Source organism: Diorhabda carinulata, chromosome X (genome assembly GCF_026250575.1).
Source record: "Diorhabda carinulata isolate Delta chromosome X, icDioCari1.1, whole genome shotgun sequence".
Taxonomy (NCBI): Eukaryota; Metazoa; Arthropoda; class Insecta; order Coleoptera; family Chrysomelidae; genus Diorhabda; species Diorhabda carinulata.
Window position 1 is genome coordinate 60,847,373 of NC_079472.1, and position 17,299 is coordinate 60,864,671.

At 33.8% G+C, this 17,299-nt stretch overlaps 2 protein-coding genes across 2 annotated transcripts; both read right to left on the reverse strand.

Annotated features, from left to right (window-relative positions):
* Positions 1-203: 203 nt before the first annotated feature.
* On the reverse strand, positions 204-834 carry LOC130900568 (uncharacterized). The gene is made up of 3 exons (XM_057811266.1): positions 708-834; positions 352-526; positions 204-296 (listed from the first exon to the last, which is right to left on the reverse strand). Exons 1-3 carry the CDS (start codon positions 782-784, stop codon positions 204-206), a joined length of 345 nt encoding a protein of 114 aa, XP_057667249.1. The 5' UTR covers positions 785-834.
* Positions 835-3,494: 2,660 nt separating this feature from the next.
* On the reverse strand, positions 3,495-17,153 carry LOC130901560 (cilia- and flagella-associated protein 53-like). The gene is made up of 10 exons (XM_057813032.1): positions 16,904-17,153; positions 15,561-15,757; positions 13,169-13,401; positions 12,579-12,755; positions 12,306-12,468; positions 11,930-12,110; positions 10,456-10,626; positions 9,593-9,777; positions 8,141-8,353; positions 3,495-3,742 (listed from the first exon to the last, which is right to left on the reverse strand). Exons 2-10 carry the CDS (start codon positions 15,660-15,662, stop codon positions 3,566-3,568), a joined length of 1,602 nt encoding a protein of 533 aa, XP_057669015.1. The 5' UTR covers positions 15,663-15,757; positions 16,904-17,153; the 3' UTR covers positions 3,495-3,565.
* Positions 17,154-17,299: the final 146 nt, after the last annotated feature.

The window sequence follows — 17,299 nt, forward strand, 5'->3', positions numbered from 1 at the left end:
TTTGCCGGCTGGCTTCAGATCTTAAATTTCGGACAAGTCTTGTACAGTACCATGGGATTCCGATTCTACATATAGTTTTAAGTAAAAAATCTTTCAAAAAATAAAAATGTTCCTCACAAGTAATAAATGAGAGATCAATTTCATGGTTAAGCAAATTTGTTGCTACATCTTGTAGGTTATTCTTTTCACAAATAATCGGTAGTTTATTCTCTAAAACTGTACTGTACCTGTGGTTCTGGCTTTATTATATATTGGGATATAATGTTTACTTTTTTATTTGCTATCTGGTCCAGTCCCTAAAATTATTATTTTCATTGTAAAATACAAACCTAATTAATATTAGAATACAACCTTCATAACATGGTCCTTCTGGACTTCCAGAATTGTGGGCACTGCATCAGCTTTCAAACGTAAAACTGAGGTACACGGCACAAATCTATCTTTTGTGAAATGCTCATTGCAGATTCTAACATGGCCACATAGTGGTCTATATTTCATTCCCATAGCTTCCTGCCATATTTGCGACCTGTAACACACATGTAATTATTGTACATTGTAAAATAGCAACCTGTTTTTTAGTTTCATCTGGTACAGCTCGATTTTAATCTTTGCAGTAAGGAAACCTCAGTAATAAAAAACCAAACATTCATCTAACATGCATAAACGTATGGGTACTTGCACAACAAGATAATAAATTTTCTGTTTACCTGTCTGCGCTACGGGGAAAGCAAAATAAATGCTTTACGTCGTCTTCAGAATTACCGCACACAATACAAAATCTCATTTTCCGGTGAATGATGATTATTGAAACCACACAAACCCACAAATAGAATCCAAGTGCATGTAGCGTGATGAACAAAACAGAACGGCGGGGTTTTACATGTGTCATTTCACATTCCATTTATTAATGTCAATTATGGTAGTGACATCTGTGTGCAAATAATGTAACTTTCGAAAGATTTCTGTAAATACAAAAGCGCCTCTACAAACGTTTTGTAGTAAGTGTGATAAAGACAGATAAATACGATTTGTAATGTACTGAACAATGATGAAAAAAACTGCCTTCTTTTTGGATCTACTTTCCCGTCTGGTGTGGTCTGTGATCCTAAGTATTTACGAAACAATTCGATGGAATTTATACCAAGACAAATTTTGTTTGTTACAGTTAAGATACGTTGTTGGCAGTTTTGGTTTCTGGTACTGTTATAATTGAAAAATCATTTTTATCCTGAATATGATTCAATTTTAATTTTCACAATTCATCCCATCGTAATCCACCTGCCACAGCTATTATTGGACGAATTTAAAAGACCACTACTCTAATAAATGATAATTTAAGGTTATGGAAAATCATCGAATTAAAACTGTCAACTGTCAACATTGAAGTGGCTAGAGTTACATTTAAGGTTGTCTACTCCAGAGCGTCCCGAAAGTGTTTTGCAGTACGGAACTGTCACTTTTACTACATGGAACACTCAAAACGCAACTTTCGTTATGTAAATGAATACAGAACGAACAATTTTCAGATGGAGTCGTCTTAAAAAAATTATATAAAGTTGTACAAGTAATTGACATTACAATAAATCATCAGAACATGTATTTTTGATCATTATAACCTTTATCTCATCTTACAATTGTTTGTAACAACCAAATTACGAGGTCTAAGAAGTATTTGGCGCAACAAAGAAAACAGTAAAATATTGAAAAACATTATATTTATTTTTCAACGTTATCTCCTTTTAGCTCCATACACTTATCTCAGCGATGTTCAATAAGTTCGATACCATATTTTTAATAAGAATCGTTAAGCTATCAACTACCAGCCTCACCTCTCCATTGTTGGTAAATCTTTGACCACCCAGCCATTTTTCGAGTCTGGGGACTACATCTGGCAAAAAGTTTGTATGAATGAGCAATTCAAGCTTTAATTCATTAATTTTTATCATTGCAATAACAGATGTGCGAGCTGATGCATTGTCTTGATAAAACAACACTTTCTTCTTAACCAAATGCGGTCGTTTTTGCTTGATTACTTCACTCAAACGTTGTACTAAGTTCGCAAAATACTCCTCGTTGATAGTTTTTCCTTTTTCGAAATAATAAATGAAAATTATCTCACGCGCATCTCGAAAAACAGACTCCATGAGCTTGCCTTTAGATGGAACGGTCTTTGCCTTCTTTGCACCTGGTCTTCCCTTTTCAGGCCATTGTTTGGATTGTTTTTTTTTTGTTTCGGATGTGAAGTGATGGACCCAAGTGAAACAGTGTCAAGCACTCGTTGGAAACATTTTCACGGAGCTGTTTTTGTTCCATTGTGAGCATACGCGGCAATCATCTTGTACACAACTTTCTCATAGCCAAATTTTGAGCTAAAAGCGATGTAACGCACTATTTAAAATGCCTATTATATCTGCTAGCTCGTGCACTCTTAAAATAATTAAATTCTCTTTTCTTGCAAATGCTGACTGGTGTCTATTGAGTGGAGAAGTTTTTAATACATTTGAAACCTCTCTATCCGACCGTATCGTACCAGTAAGTAGCGTTTCTCTTTGTAATAAATATTCAGCAAGCCGAGTGCTACTGTACCAATAATCTGTATAGAAAGAATAACCCAAGTTCAGTAAGTTTCTACCAAGATGAATTACTATTATTTCTGAAAGCGATAATCTATCATTATCAACCTCGTCAGGAAGAAGAAACTGCTGCTGACCTCGACCAGTTTAAATATCAAAGCTGTACATATATCCATCAGAGTTGCATAGACTAAAAATTTTTACGCCGAATCTGGAACTTTTCAACTTTATATATTGTCAAAAATGCAAGCGACCTTTATATAACATCAATGATATATTAACATTTTTTGGTTGATAGTTATATTAGAAAATTCTCTCTAAGCGTTCTAAGAATGGTCTAACACAACATAATGTATCATTTGCTTGAAGAGCATTTGGGTCAGCAAATCTTAAGAATTTTAATACTGATAAAAATCTGTTTTAACTCAGACCTTTCTCTAGAAACCATGGAGTAGCGCATACTCCAATACATTGAAATTTGTGGTTTTTAATTGAAGCCCATATTTAGTAGATATCCAAAAAATATTTTAATTTCTTTTGTGCCAACATCGCGCCATTGAAGACCATCAATTTTGATATCTAGATGTGGATTTTCTTCAACATTTCTAGAGTCGCCTCCTCATTTGGTATACCACTGCGATGCTGGTCTTCGCAGGTTGATAACGAAGGAGCAGTCTCAACCAAAGTAGAATCTAGTTAAGCTTCAATACTGGTTAGTCTAACGCCTTTCAAGTAAAAGTTTTGTGGGGTCCTCAAACTTTAAATTTTATTGCTATATGCTATTTTCCAAACAACTACCGGCATCTCAGGTCAGGCCCGGTACTTCTGGAACCTTCTGGTCGACCGAAGGTGATGGAACTTTAGAGAGGAATCATGAAACTCACTTCGTGTAATATCAAAAAGAAATAATTTCGAATATACTTGGAAAAATAACGGACATATATATTTTTTTATTGGTTCCATACAAGAAATGAATTGTATATATTTCATTGCTAGAATGGAGGTATTGGACATCTACAATCATATTGTTCAAGAACCCTTCTGAATGGATGTTTATTTCCTGGTCTGTCAGCCTCTTGGAGTATGATCTCTTGAACTAGTTTTTGATAATATTCCTCTTCCTCTTTACCTTTCTGTAATTGTCGGTCCAGCTCTTGTCGTTCTCTTTCCTAAAAACAAAAAAAGTTTTCATCGATCCATCGTTAATAATTTAATACCAAAATTTCGAGTATAGAAAAGATCAAAATTAGTAGCTCAAATAGATTTTCATTATACGGGCTTTCGTTTGACGACATAGCTGAGATTAAAACAAATTAACAGACACAACAACATTGCTACCTAAAAATAATTATTACGATATAAGTAAAAAAATAATAAATGGCAATCACAACGCGATTTTAACCGGGAACCTCCCGCATGTGAGCCTTGTACACTACGGAGACCTTAATAATACGTTTTCTACGCAATACTGCTCAAAGTTTCACGCATTCTAGTGTGTCTAAAGTAAATACTTCACGCCCAGTAGCAGAAAATTATATTTTAACATAATTTGCGAATTATATATTGGAAATTTGTGTTTGACATAAAATGATCAGAAGTTTAAATTTAGATGGGAGTGTTTGTAGAGAATCGCATACACCAGATGATTTTCCATAACTTTTTTCGAATAATAATACTCTACAATTAGAAGAGATAAATGGTTCACGTACGATGGAATTCCGCCTCACGCCAAGAAGTAAGGAATCCTGTCAGTAACATTCTAAGTGAACTAGATGGAATGGAAAAGTTCAAGGTCCGTTCCCAAAATCCAATACCATAGATTTCATTTTATAAGAAATATTCCAGGTATGCTCTTCAGCTGTTACGTCAAACCCGGATGCCTTTTAGTGTATTCTTGTTTGATATTTAAAATATGAAATCCTGTTTGATCCTCGTTAATTAAAGTTAAGATTTGAAGATAAATTAATACTCGGAATACCAAATTGCAAACTAATGAATGAAACTTATCTGTAAGCATAAAAAATATGTTTTTTAAAATTACTACATACAATGAAGTTTCAAAACATGCTTCATTGAAATACAATAACAGATGTTAGAATTTCTTTTTCTGTAAGCTACGGCAACTGCTGTTTTCTGGTCTTTTCCGACGGAAATTAGTAATAAGTTGAGAAAAAACGTTTTTCCGGTTCCTTCTGGTGCATCGAGAACGAAAAGTTCACCATTGCCGGATTCTATTATACGTAAAACTCTGGAAGTAATTGAGGGACTAATTCTGTCACTTGATGCAGTAGTCCTATTTAATCATAATCTAGCACTCGAGAAATTTTATTATTATTGACATTTTTTATTCATTGAGCCAATAACAATTAGAGGATGATGGTGATATGGCATTGTAGGGTCATAGTGAAATCCAGTATCATTAAATACGGACCACTTCTTACACATGAAATTTCGACGGCGCGTGGTCTGCATTCCTGCTCGAACAATTCTGGCGTTTCAATCGCTCTTCTAGCTACCCACTGCTGAACATGTCTTTCAAAACGACATTGGGCCTGAAAAGGTGTTACAGCTGCTCTCAAATCACTTTATTGCCTTGCTTGTTCTTGTCTTCTCAGCTCTGCATTAACCGAAGATTCTTGATTTCGTGCAACTTTTGCTGCACGGGCCCGTGACCAATTTTTAGATAATGTAGATTTAAGCTTTCAGTGACAGTTGAAAATAACAATGGTACCTTATCTCAAAAATTCCAATCGGCTGAAACTTTAGACAATTGAATACTTCATTACTGTATATAAGATGGCGCTGAAGTAGCAAGATGTTGATATTTGTTAACTATTTTTTTTATTTTTGTAAACAATATTTTTTAATAAAAATTTTACAATGTTACTTCTGTACCTCTCAGAATATATGTACAAAGTTTCATGATGATTCGTCAAGTAGTTTTTGCGTGAAACCGTAACACATATCCACGCATTTAGATTTATAATATTAGTAAGGATTGACGTGATTAGTTTAACAGATTGAGATTTTCGTTCACTTTAATATGTATTCTTTCAAATGAAAAAATATTTTAACGTGGCTATCCACTGTTTCTCAATCAGGACGTTCACATAAAAAAATACATAACCTATTTTTATCAAATTTAATTATGATTCCAATCTATAAAAGGAAAAAAATGGACCAATACTTAATATTGATCTTGTAGGTTTAAAGTAAAGTTGAAACAATTATTTTGATGATCTACTCCATGAACTACTTTCGAATTTGATGCAACTCTAATTGTTCAGTCGTCTGCGCCAATGTCAAGTGAAAAAATTACTAGGGAGCTTCTCATAATATTTCATTAATTTGGTAACATGATGAGAAATTCGATTATGACATATATTGAGTTAAAAATTATGTCAGGTATCACTTTCACTTCACGAATTCGTGAAATAAAAAAGAAATTCCAAGATGAACATGAAATTAAATGCAGTGATCATTCTATATAATAAAAAAATGTCGAGTACTGCGGTAAGTGACGAAAATTCTCGGGCGTTAACTAATTTGAATTTTGATTTAATCTCAGATTTCACCTTATAAGCAAAACTATACTTTTTTTCACATCTACGCATATCAATCAATCGATATTTTTGTCAAACAATCCCTGTATATTTACAAAACCTTTGTTTTCTATTTTTTCACCGTTTCGATTATTTATTTCAATTTCAATTGCCGTGAAACTTTTTTTCTTACTAATACAATAGTGTTAGTGTTAATCAAGTTATAGTTAATTTGGATGAAGCCAGTTGGACCCGAATTCAAAGTTACTGCAGAGAAAAATTACGTATTGTTTTCTTAGGAATTGAATTCTGAGTCATCCTGGCACTCAGCAATTTAGCCCTTCAAACTGGAATTCATGGGTTAGAGTAGAGATTTGTGTACTGAGCTAAGAAGTCTACATGTATCTGACTCCTTAATACTGAAGAAGTCTCCCGCAGGAGTACTCCCGCGCTCCATCCCTCAAATGGTAGCGCATTTGAACAGTATGTGGATTAGTGTTTCCTCCTCTCTTTTGCATCTTGAACATTGAAGATCATCTTCTTAATGATGCTTTGCCTTTAACCACTGACAATAATGAACCCGATGATCAGTTTTTATTGATGTGCGCTGAGTGAGTTAGGTGGAACTGTCCTCCAGTACTAAGGGTGATCTTCTGAAGAAATTTTTTGGCGAGTCGCATTCCACTGGTTTCCAGCTACCTGTTCAGTAAACTGTATCCAGTTCTTCTGTCCATTAGATTTTTCATTATGAAGAATGGTAAAGAGCTAACGACAGCACTTGAGGATCTTGCGTGATACCATCTTCTTAACGGTGCTTTGCCTTTAACCAGTGACAGTAATGAACCCGATAATCAGTCTTTATTGATGTGTGTTGAGTGAGTTAGGTGGAACTGTCCTCCAGTACTAAGGATGATCTTCTGAAGAGATTTTGACGAGTCGCATTCCACTGGTTTCCAGCTACCTGTTCAGTAAACTGTATCCAGTTCTTTTGTCCATTAGATTTTTCATTATGAAGAATGGTAAAGAGCTAACGACAGCACTTGAGGATCTTGCGTGATACCATCTTCTTAACGGTGCTTTGCCTTTAACCAGTGACAGTAATGAACCCGATAATCAGTCTTTATAGATGTGTGTTGAGTGAGTTAGGTGGAACTGTCCTCCAGTACTAAGGATGATCTTCTGAAGAGATTTTGCGAGTCACATGCCACTGGTTTCCAGCTACCTGTTCAGTAAACTGTATCCAGTTCTTCGGTCCATTAGATTTTTCATTGGGGACACCGGTAAAGAGTTCATGACAGCACTTTACACTAGCACGTCTGTCTTTTCATTTTCTTTGACACTAAAATCTCCAAGAATACACAGAAGTTCCACATGGCCGTTCGTTGACAGATTTTGGAGTCGCTCGAGTTTTCTTACCACCTTAGAGGTAATACCCCACGATCCCAAAGCCTCAAGAGCTTGTCGATTATCACAGCAGATAGAAGTGTGTTTGTTCTTGTAATTTTAGTCGATAAGATATCGAGCATCTGCCCAAACTGCATCTAACTCTAAAACATTGCGGCTAATAGACTAGTTTAAGAACTGATTTGCTTCTGCATCTTGTTGCGTCTTTGACGCATCTGTATATATAATGCGCCGTTTTGGATTATGGAAAGTAGGATATTGAATATTATTATGATTAAAAATCATAAAACATTCATGTACTCGTTTGATTTAGTTTGCTGTCTATCAAACAATATGATACGTAGTTTGTACAGATTTAAAAAATAGTAAATATGAAAATTTAGAACTTTTCTTGTAAAATCTTCTCTATGGATCTAACAAAGTAAAATGGTATGTATTCTGAACTGAAAGAACTAGGAACTTGAGTCCCAAATGAGTTTCAAACATGGTAAGCATGCGTCAGATGGCTTAGAGAGAGCCCAATTAGATTATAAAACAATTTATGAACAATTTTATGATTAAAATAACATTTCCAGTGAAAAATGTTCTCTCATAGTTAAAATAATAATCATAATCCCTTACTCTCAACAAATTGTTGTATTCGATCTGCTTTCTCAAATCGTCTCTGTATTGTCTAATAGCTTCTTGCTCGAGACGGTCACTTTCCGCTTGGAGGCAAGCATTGGTTTCGAATGCTAATCGGAGTAGCTCATTTTCAGCTTGTTTTAATTTCAATTGGTATTCCGCTTCCTTCTTCTTATGTTCCAATTGCTCTGCGCGTCCCTTCTGTACGTCCTACGAAGCAAAATAATGAACGCCGTATTTAATACTGATGACAAATATTTAATACTAGATATGTATATAGGTTTATATATAAAATTAGTAGATCCCAATAAATGAGCTCAAATGAATTTATTTAAGTAACAATTCATGTATGAAAAATAACTGAAAATCATTTCAGTTAAATGAGCATTAATAGTGAGAAGAAGCCAAAGCTGTGTTTAAAAAAGACTGTAAAGAAACGTGAAAACAAATTTGGGATTGAGCTAAAAGACATGCTATAAGTTTGGGCACAATTTTAGACAAATACGCAGAGCCGCCGAGAGATTTTTGGTGGCCCGGAGCAGAGTTTAATCCCGAGCCTCTCCCCCGTGGGAAAATTGACAAAATCGGGAATTGAAAGTAGCTTTGTTCTTGAACTGGTCTAATATCACATTTTCCGAAAGTACGTTTGAAACTTGATAAAAATTCGTGGCATGAGCTGAGCTTTTCTGAAACATCTTTAGACCAATAGGTTAATTGGCTTACAGGACTAAAAAATGCAATATAGTCTGAAAATGTTTCATCAAAATAAAAATTATTTGTTACATAGCTACGTTTGAAATAAGTAGGTAAATTTTGGTACTTATTTTTAAATTATAAACATTTTGGTATTGAAATTGAACTATTAATTTTTTGTTTTATTTAGTTTTTCGTTTTAATTGACTATTTCTGATATTACTAGTTAACAAAATATTCGAACAATTTTGGAACTAATTAATAAAAAACACCATACATTATTTAGAAATATCATATTGCATTTGTTGAAGCTTCGTAACCTGTCATTCAAAAAATAAAATATAAGATCAAATAATTCTTAAACCTCATATCATTACAAATTACTAAAGTCCTTATATTATCTAACAAACATGAAGCTTTTCCGTCAAAATTATTGAATTGAGATTAAAACTCTTTCTTTCTAATCTCCATTCTAGCAAAATAGTCAATGATGTTGTCAAATGTCAAATATTTCAGCTGTTTCATGTTCCATGTTGAGTAACACCAAATAGTTCAGTCTGTTTTCACCATTGTTGCTACCATTAAAAGTCGTAGGGTTGTGCATATTTGGAGGAAAACCAATTATAGTCCTTTTGTATTTAAAATATTCTCTTCTTTATAAGCTTTTCTCACAGTAACAACAACTATTATAATTAACTTAAAAGGAAACGTCTATAGTTCCAATATTAATCAAGAAGAACTATAATTTAAACTTACACACTGTAAAGCTCTTTTAGCTTCGATAATCTTGCATTTTGCCTCATCCTGTTGTTTTTGAACCGCTTGCCTATGCTCTTCTAGGAGCGCATTCAGTTCCTCTTCTTCTTTTTTTCTACTTGCGTTCAGTTCCTTCAGATGTTCCTTATACATTGCAGTTTCTTTCTTCATTTGTGACACGGATTCTTCAATGATAAAAACATATAAATTACGAAATCTACATGTATCCAAATAAAAGTCTGATTATTATATACAGAGTGTCCAGAAAATGAGCGATACACTTTTTCACGAGAATATATCAAGTGCTTAGGTTAGGTTACATAATCGGCAAACATTACGTAATTTACTAGAGAATATTTGGAGGTCAAACGCACTCTACTTGAACGTTTTAGACGACGCCGTGTCTGGTAATGTTGCCGATATTTATTAAAAGAACTTGTACCGTGAAGACTATTATTATTGACCGAGCACCAAGATTAAGGAATAAAATGCGAGGCCTATAAATGACTTCACCATGGTAGTATACTAATTTTCCACTATTAATTATCTATAACATAACCTAACCTCGAAACGAGCATGATTGTCGTACGCTTATTAGCAAGAAATCAAAAATCAAATCAAGCGCGAATTTCAAATTTACCATAATTCTAAACTGAAATTTTGGTGTGTATATCTCCTGGATAAAGAACACTATGTTCTATAGGCTTTTTCTTTGGTACTAATCTCAAAATTGAACAAAAATTAAGTTTTTTATAGTGGTTTATAAGACTCTTCGTTCCAATTGGTATTTCTCTGGATTAGTAATATACTGGAAATCGGATCATTTACCGGATTTCATTGAATAAAATAAAATTTCAAGTTACCTTCGAATGCTGTCATTTCTCTCTCCATTTCCATTTTGCTCATATGAGCAAATGCCTGATCAATCGCCTCTTCCTCTCGCTTTCGTTTCTCGATAATATCTTGGTTAGTACGTATTTGATCGAGAAGATCTTGACGCAGCGAATCTGCATCCCTCCGTTTATTTTTCAATTCTACAATAGTGATAAAAACAATTTCATTCTAGGATTTCCTAAATGCTCACAAGAAAAAGAATTGCCAAAAGTAACAGCCTTAGAAGAATATTAACATCGAAAGAGACATCGAGATCTAGTAAAGTTCGAATTTATAAGACAATGTTGAAACCCATCATGATATACGCTTGTGAAACTTGGATAATGACGAATAAAACTAAACAGAAATTGGAAATCTGGGAGAGAAAAATATTGAGAAGAATTTTTGGAGAAAAGCAGACAGAGTTAGTATAGGAGAGAAGATCAAACCATGAATTTTATACACTTTTGATTAAGGCACCAATCAGCGCGTTTATAAAAACAAAAAGATTACAATGAACGAATGGACAAAGACAAGCTCTTGAACATAGTTGCATGGAAGATACCAGAGGACAAAAGGAGAAGGGGTAGACCAAAAAACGGTGAAGGGAAGCGGTGAAAGAAGACCTTAATAGAGAAACATCCAGAGCTGGAGAGAAAAAGCAAGGGACAATTATTCTCGGAAAGCAGCTGTTTATGCAGATACACATTTTTAATCTATTTCGTAGAGTAATATTTTGAAAAAGAATTAGCGAACAGTCAGTTGAAAACTCTAAGTACCTCGCCTTTGTTTGGGTATTCTCAGGGAAAAAGAATCTGATAATTATTGAATTGAAAATACCATACTATACCTTTTGGATCCAAAGAATTTGGGAATTTGGTAAGTATCTCATAAGCCGTAGCATTTGAAAAGATTAACCTTACTATTTCTTGAAAAAAAGGAAAAATTGAAATGCAACTAGACAAAGTTTGGTGTCGTCTCATGTATCTTATTATAACGAGATCCATACGTACCCAATAGGGCAGTTGAAGTTCTATTGGATCTTTACCTTTAAACTTAATGATACATAACCAAGAAGTTACGAGTCACATATCACTGAGAATACTGGATGGAGGCTCTACGCCTGCAATACTAAATAGTAGTTTCAGTTGGTAATATGATAGCTTCCGAACGAATGGTTTGGCCAGAGCAGATTTCTGCAGACGATGCTTGGAAAATATACAACATATAGAAATGCCATTAGAGCTATACCAGCTGAGGTTGGGATAGAGTTCAAAAATTCCTCAAAGAACTGTTGAGTGATTGGTATATTTATACATTTCAGAACAAAAATTATACTCTCAGTATTCCGTAGAAATACAAATTCCTTTTCTGCACTATCGTAGGAAAAATATTGTAAAATTATTTCCTATAACATTCACGCAAACACCATCACAGCAAATTGAATTTTTGTAAACTACTAACCTTCTATTTTTTCTAATCGTGTTTTTTCCATATGTCTAGCGATTTCAATCTTATCTTCCATAGTTACTTTTTTCTCTTCCGCTTTCAGAAGTTCCTTTGCCCTGATTTGTTTTTTCAAAATCTCGTGTACATTTATCTGCTGTGCTTTTGCTGCTAATAATTCCCTTTCCTCCCTTTCAATCTGCGAATCGAATAATGAATTTCATTACAACATTGAACGATGAAGATCAGAAATGCGAATATCAAATAAACTCCACCCCTCATATGTTACTTATGATTTTGTGAGATTAAGTGCCTCATTGAATTGTGAACAATTTCCATTGTGTATAATGATATTTTTCTGGAAAATCGCGTGATAGTTTTTCTATTTTCATACCTTGGCTCGTAACTCTTTTTGGTTCAATTCATTCCACATTCTATCAAGTTCCTTATTTGCCTCTCGTTTTGCCTCATTTTCTCTCATTTGTTGAAGTTGAGCGTTTTTGGATTCAATGAGATGTTTCTTCAACAAAGCGGGCCTGAGATCTTGACATCGAGTTCTGAAAATTGGAAAAAGAGAATATGTACATATACATAAAAATTTGAGATTTCATATAAGGGGGATTAGAAATTAGAATTCACGATTCAAGGCACGATAATTGATTCTTACATGTATTGTTCAATTCTCTTCTTTCTCACAAGTTCCAATCTTTCTTCTTCCCTCTTGGCTCTGATTTGTTCAACTGTTCGTTTCATATTATCCATTTTTCTTTCGTCTCCTCTTTGGGCCTGTTCAACAGTCATTCGATAGAACTCTCTCTCTTCAATACAAAGCATTTTTTGGAGTCTAAAAATGAAAAAAATGTGGGTCTAGAATGAACATTTATTCTCGGTACAAGATATGATGATTCGATGATGTAGATTTTTAGATTTTTCCAAAATCAAAGTGAGAAAGAAGAGTAATCTAAACGATTGTAGGGTAACATTGTGACAGGAAATATATTGGGCAGACGAAGAGATTCGTTAATGATGGGTTTAAAGAGCATGTAAAATATGCACACTGGGTCAAGAATTAAATATAAATAATGTAAAATTATTAAAAAATAATTTGGAAGCATGGATATCGTTGAATGTAAGAATAATATACATAGACCTATTTAAACCTATTTCTCACTACTCTATAATTTAGTTGTTAAGGAACCGATATGAAATTTCACGCCAAATAGGTTCTCCTCGCTGGAAAAACATCCCTTAACTCACTTTTCTCTTCTTTTATTGATACTTTCTTCGTAATCTTGTATCTTCTGTTCTACTTTTTCTCGTATTCTTCTCTGAGTCCGTTTTTTTTCCACGTGGTTATCATACATCATAGAAACATAACCTTTCTGATACAGTTTTGATCCCTCGTCTTCCCTTAATTTTTCTTCTACATCCCTTTTGCGTCTAGCTTCGTAAGCACGAAACAGATTATTGGTACACGGTGATTTTCCAACCTGTACAAAACATATAAATTCATTACGAAAAATTATATTTATAATTTGCCACTAATAATTTAACAAGGTCGTAGGATAGGATAAACAAATATTTTTTGATAGAATTCGATTCTATTATTCAATACAGTTGCCTCCGAGAGGCAATAGAGGTTATACGATTTTTCGATACCACTTTTATAGTACGATTTGTCTTTAGTCTCATAATAGGCTTCAGTTTCGGCGTTATGCTTTTCATCGTCATAATTTCTGTCCAATGAGCATCTTCTTGAGTTCTGAGAACAAGAAAAGGTCGCTGGGTGAAAAACCTCGAGAATACGTAAGAATTCATGCAATTTTGCCATTTTTTCATTGCTTTGTGACATGCTGAATTGTCAAGAATGCCGATGAACATTATACCATGCGCTTCCAAAAATACAGATGCCTTAACCTTATCGATTCTTGCATCTTTCCACACTTTACAATCTGTGCTCCCTAATATTATTTCACAATATGTCTAACACGTTCCTTTGATACGTTTAAAGTCTAAGGTATCGCAATCGGCGCAACTTTACAGTTATCCGAAATTATTTTGTAGACTTTTTCGATGTTTGCGTCGGTGACAGCTTGCGTGCATCGTCATCAGTGCTCATTCCGCCACGTAAGACAATTTTCAAAGCTCAATATTCCTGGGATGGAGTTTGAATAATGTTTATCAAGCCAATCTTAAGCTTTAATAGTATTTTTTGCCCATAACTAATGCTTTATTAGCAAACGAAATCCCTTTTAATTAATTTTATCAAAGTAACAATATAGGTTAACTTAAAATGGTATGACTGACAAACTAATCGTACGACAGATGTCAAATTTATATACAAGTCTTTTGAAGGTTATGACTAACTGAAAATCATGGATTCGATACTAGTAGCGCTATCTATGTGTCAGCTTACTAACTTTCCAGCTCACTCAACTTTCCAACTATAATATATAACTATATAATTAACAGTTTAGAAATTGTTTACGTACATAGGGATCATTAAATGTAGAAGATTATCTTCATATTTAGAAAACCAACTATTTAGACTGTAAGCAACAGAAAAGTTGCATGTTAGATCATTCAACTTACGGGGCAGCAGGCATTTTATTGGAGAAACCAAAACCACGATTGCTGTTACATAAAGAGCAACAGATCAGAAAACAGATCTAGTTTGTGAACACCAGATAAATAGGCTAATGTCTCCCATTTCTATATCTATATCGAAGCAAGTGTTTCGGGTACTTAGAAAAATATATCTGCTTATATACTCAATATAAAAACAATATTTTGAAACATTGAAAATATATTGTTAATCATTGGTATCAATTTAAAATTGTTTGCTATCTTTGAACCCAAGGCGCATTTGAATAAAAATTACCCAGACCTTTTAAAGCAGTTTAAAAAAAATAAGTTACGTTAATTGTTAACATTAAATAAAGCCTGGACCCACTAAAATACCCCTGAAATGAAAAAACAGTGAAAACAGACAATTGCAAAAAGGAAACCTGCTGCGAAAAAGTGACCACGCTTCCATAAGCCGGAAAAATGATAGCGAATGTTTTTAGGATATTGAATGTGTATATTGACTATCTTCAATAACAGAAAAGTATCGCGTATAGTTTGATCTAGTAAAGGGAGAAATTGGAAAGAGCGACTGCATTTGAAGCAGAGAGCTATTCCATCAAAACAACACCTTTTATCGCTTTTTGGTAATTACCAAGGCTAATATTAACGAATTACAGTTCAAATTGGTTGCCCATTCATCTAATTCACTAGATCTGATCCGCAGAACTCGACATTTTACTAGCAGTGAACGGTTACCAAAAGTATAAACTTGGTAAAAGGCTAGAGCACTGAAAATGTGTAGATTCAAAATCAGACTATGTTGAAAAATTGAAATGATTATTGGAAGAAGTGCAATATGGAACTGACCCTTAAACAGATTCTCGTGGGCTATCGAGAACTCCTAGAAAACAGAAGATAAAATACTAGAACAACTACAAAGAACGATGCATCGAAATATACAATAATATCTAGAGAATTTTACGCTCTGTTTATTAATTTCCATCATATAAACAAATTAAAAGAAAATTGGTTCAAATATGAAATTTAATTGATAAAACTGTATTTTTCGTTAATGACTTACGTGTTGGTAAGACCCTGGAATAGTCGGATTAGGAAGAGCAACATCGTTCGGCATCTTATTATATAGTTTCTTGGTACACTTGTATACCGGCAATTCGAACATTGTAGTTTATTATATTTTTAATAACGTATCATGTGGATGAAACTTCAAATGACTTAACTGACTTGAAATATATTTGACATAAACTTGATCGATCCCTTAAAACACCAAACAACTTTATTCATATGTATTTAATCGATGAAATTACACGGGAATCTCTAATAGTATAGTTGATAACGACCCCACTGTTTACATATATTGCAGCAATCAACCAGGACGAAAAAGACGAGGGGAAATCGAACTAGTGTAGCAACAGAACAGACATAGATTGATATTTGTTCGTTCCGAAGAAAAAATTCGTCATTTGAAGAAATAATCATCATCAAATCTAGAGTTTAAAATTTCTCTCTATAGAAATAATACTTTCAGATTTAAATGAATACAAATATCACGAAAAACATATAAAAAGTCTAAGAAGTGAAAAGTTTAAAGAAAACATCGTTACTATAAGAGATGTCACCAGTGATGGATTCACGCCTAGGCACTCGAGACCCGGTATGATTGGAAGGGAAAAAAGTGAAATCAATTCAGATTAATTTTTGCGAAGAATTTATATCCACCCATCGTTGGAAAATCTTGGTGCAGCGTACAAAGTTAAGAGTCTTCCTCAAACTCGTTGGTCTGCTGAAAGCAGAGATGAGAAATCGACTGCACGAGCTGGAGTTACGGGATTGTGGTGAAAATTACAGCATTTACTAACAGCAATTCTAGTCTTTGTTTGGAATGTAATTCTTGATCGATTTAATGCTGCTAGTAAGAAGCTTCAAGAATCTCAAGCAGATTTATCATTCGTTGTGCTTATCTATAGTTCTCGGGCTCTATTCCTTCAAGACATGAGAGACAGACAATTTATCAGCTTTAATTAATAATTATATTCTAGTGAAATATATTTATTTCAAATTTTAAATGTAAATAATGTATCAAAATTGTGTGTTCCAACATTAGGGGCGGCGCGATAAAAAGTGCCTAGGGTGGCATTAACGATTGCAACGATTGCAGCATACAAAATTTATTTTTGCTATTAGTGGCGTTTTATCCATTCGTCCCTCTGTCTGTAGCACCGATATCTCCTCACAAGAAGAACAAAATGAACGAGAAGACGATAAAACAAGAAGAAGACCAAGAAGAGAATCAAGAATTTGAGAGCTACGAATGAACCTGTTGTTTTTAAGTTACCGCGCTTTGATCTTTGCTAATTTCCATTATTTTTCAATAGTTTCAATCTAAACAGGATCATAACTGACCCGTGGAATAGATCTTCTGGGGAAAACACGTTAAAACACGCGCTAATTACACTACTTCATATGTGGTGTGGAAACTTCTTGAATCGTTATATCTCAGAATTGGTGGCTCGTAGAAAAAAAGGTGTTGATGTATTTTTTATAGATAATTTCGTGATCCACAATTTTTTAACTGGATTATTTTCATTTACCGTTTGACTGAAAATGGTGAAAAGCACATTTTTTGACATTTAACCTCAAACGAAAAATTTTCCATGCAACGGAAATATGGGGAACTTTCTAATTATATTTTCAACGATGTATGTCACTTCGAATGTCTAAATTGAGCGAACTATTTAAGAATTACAATTTTTTGTTAATATTTACTAATTGCTATAGTCTTTCATGCCAAGAGTGTGA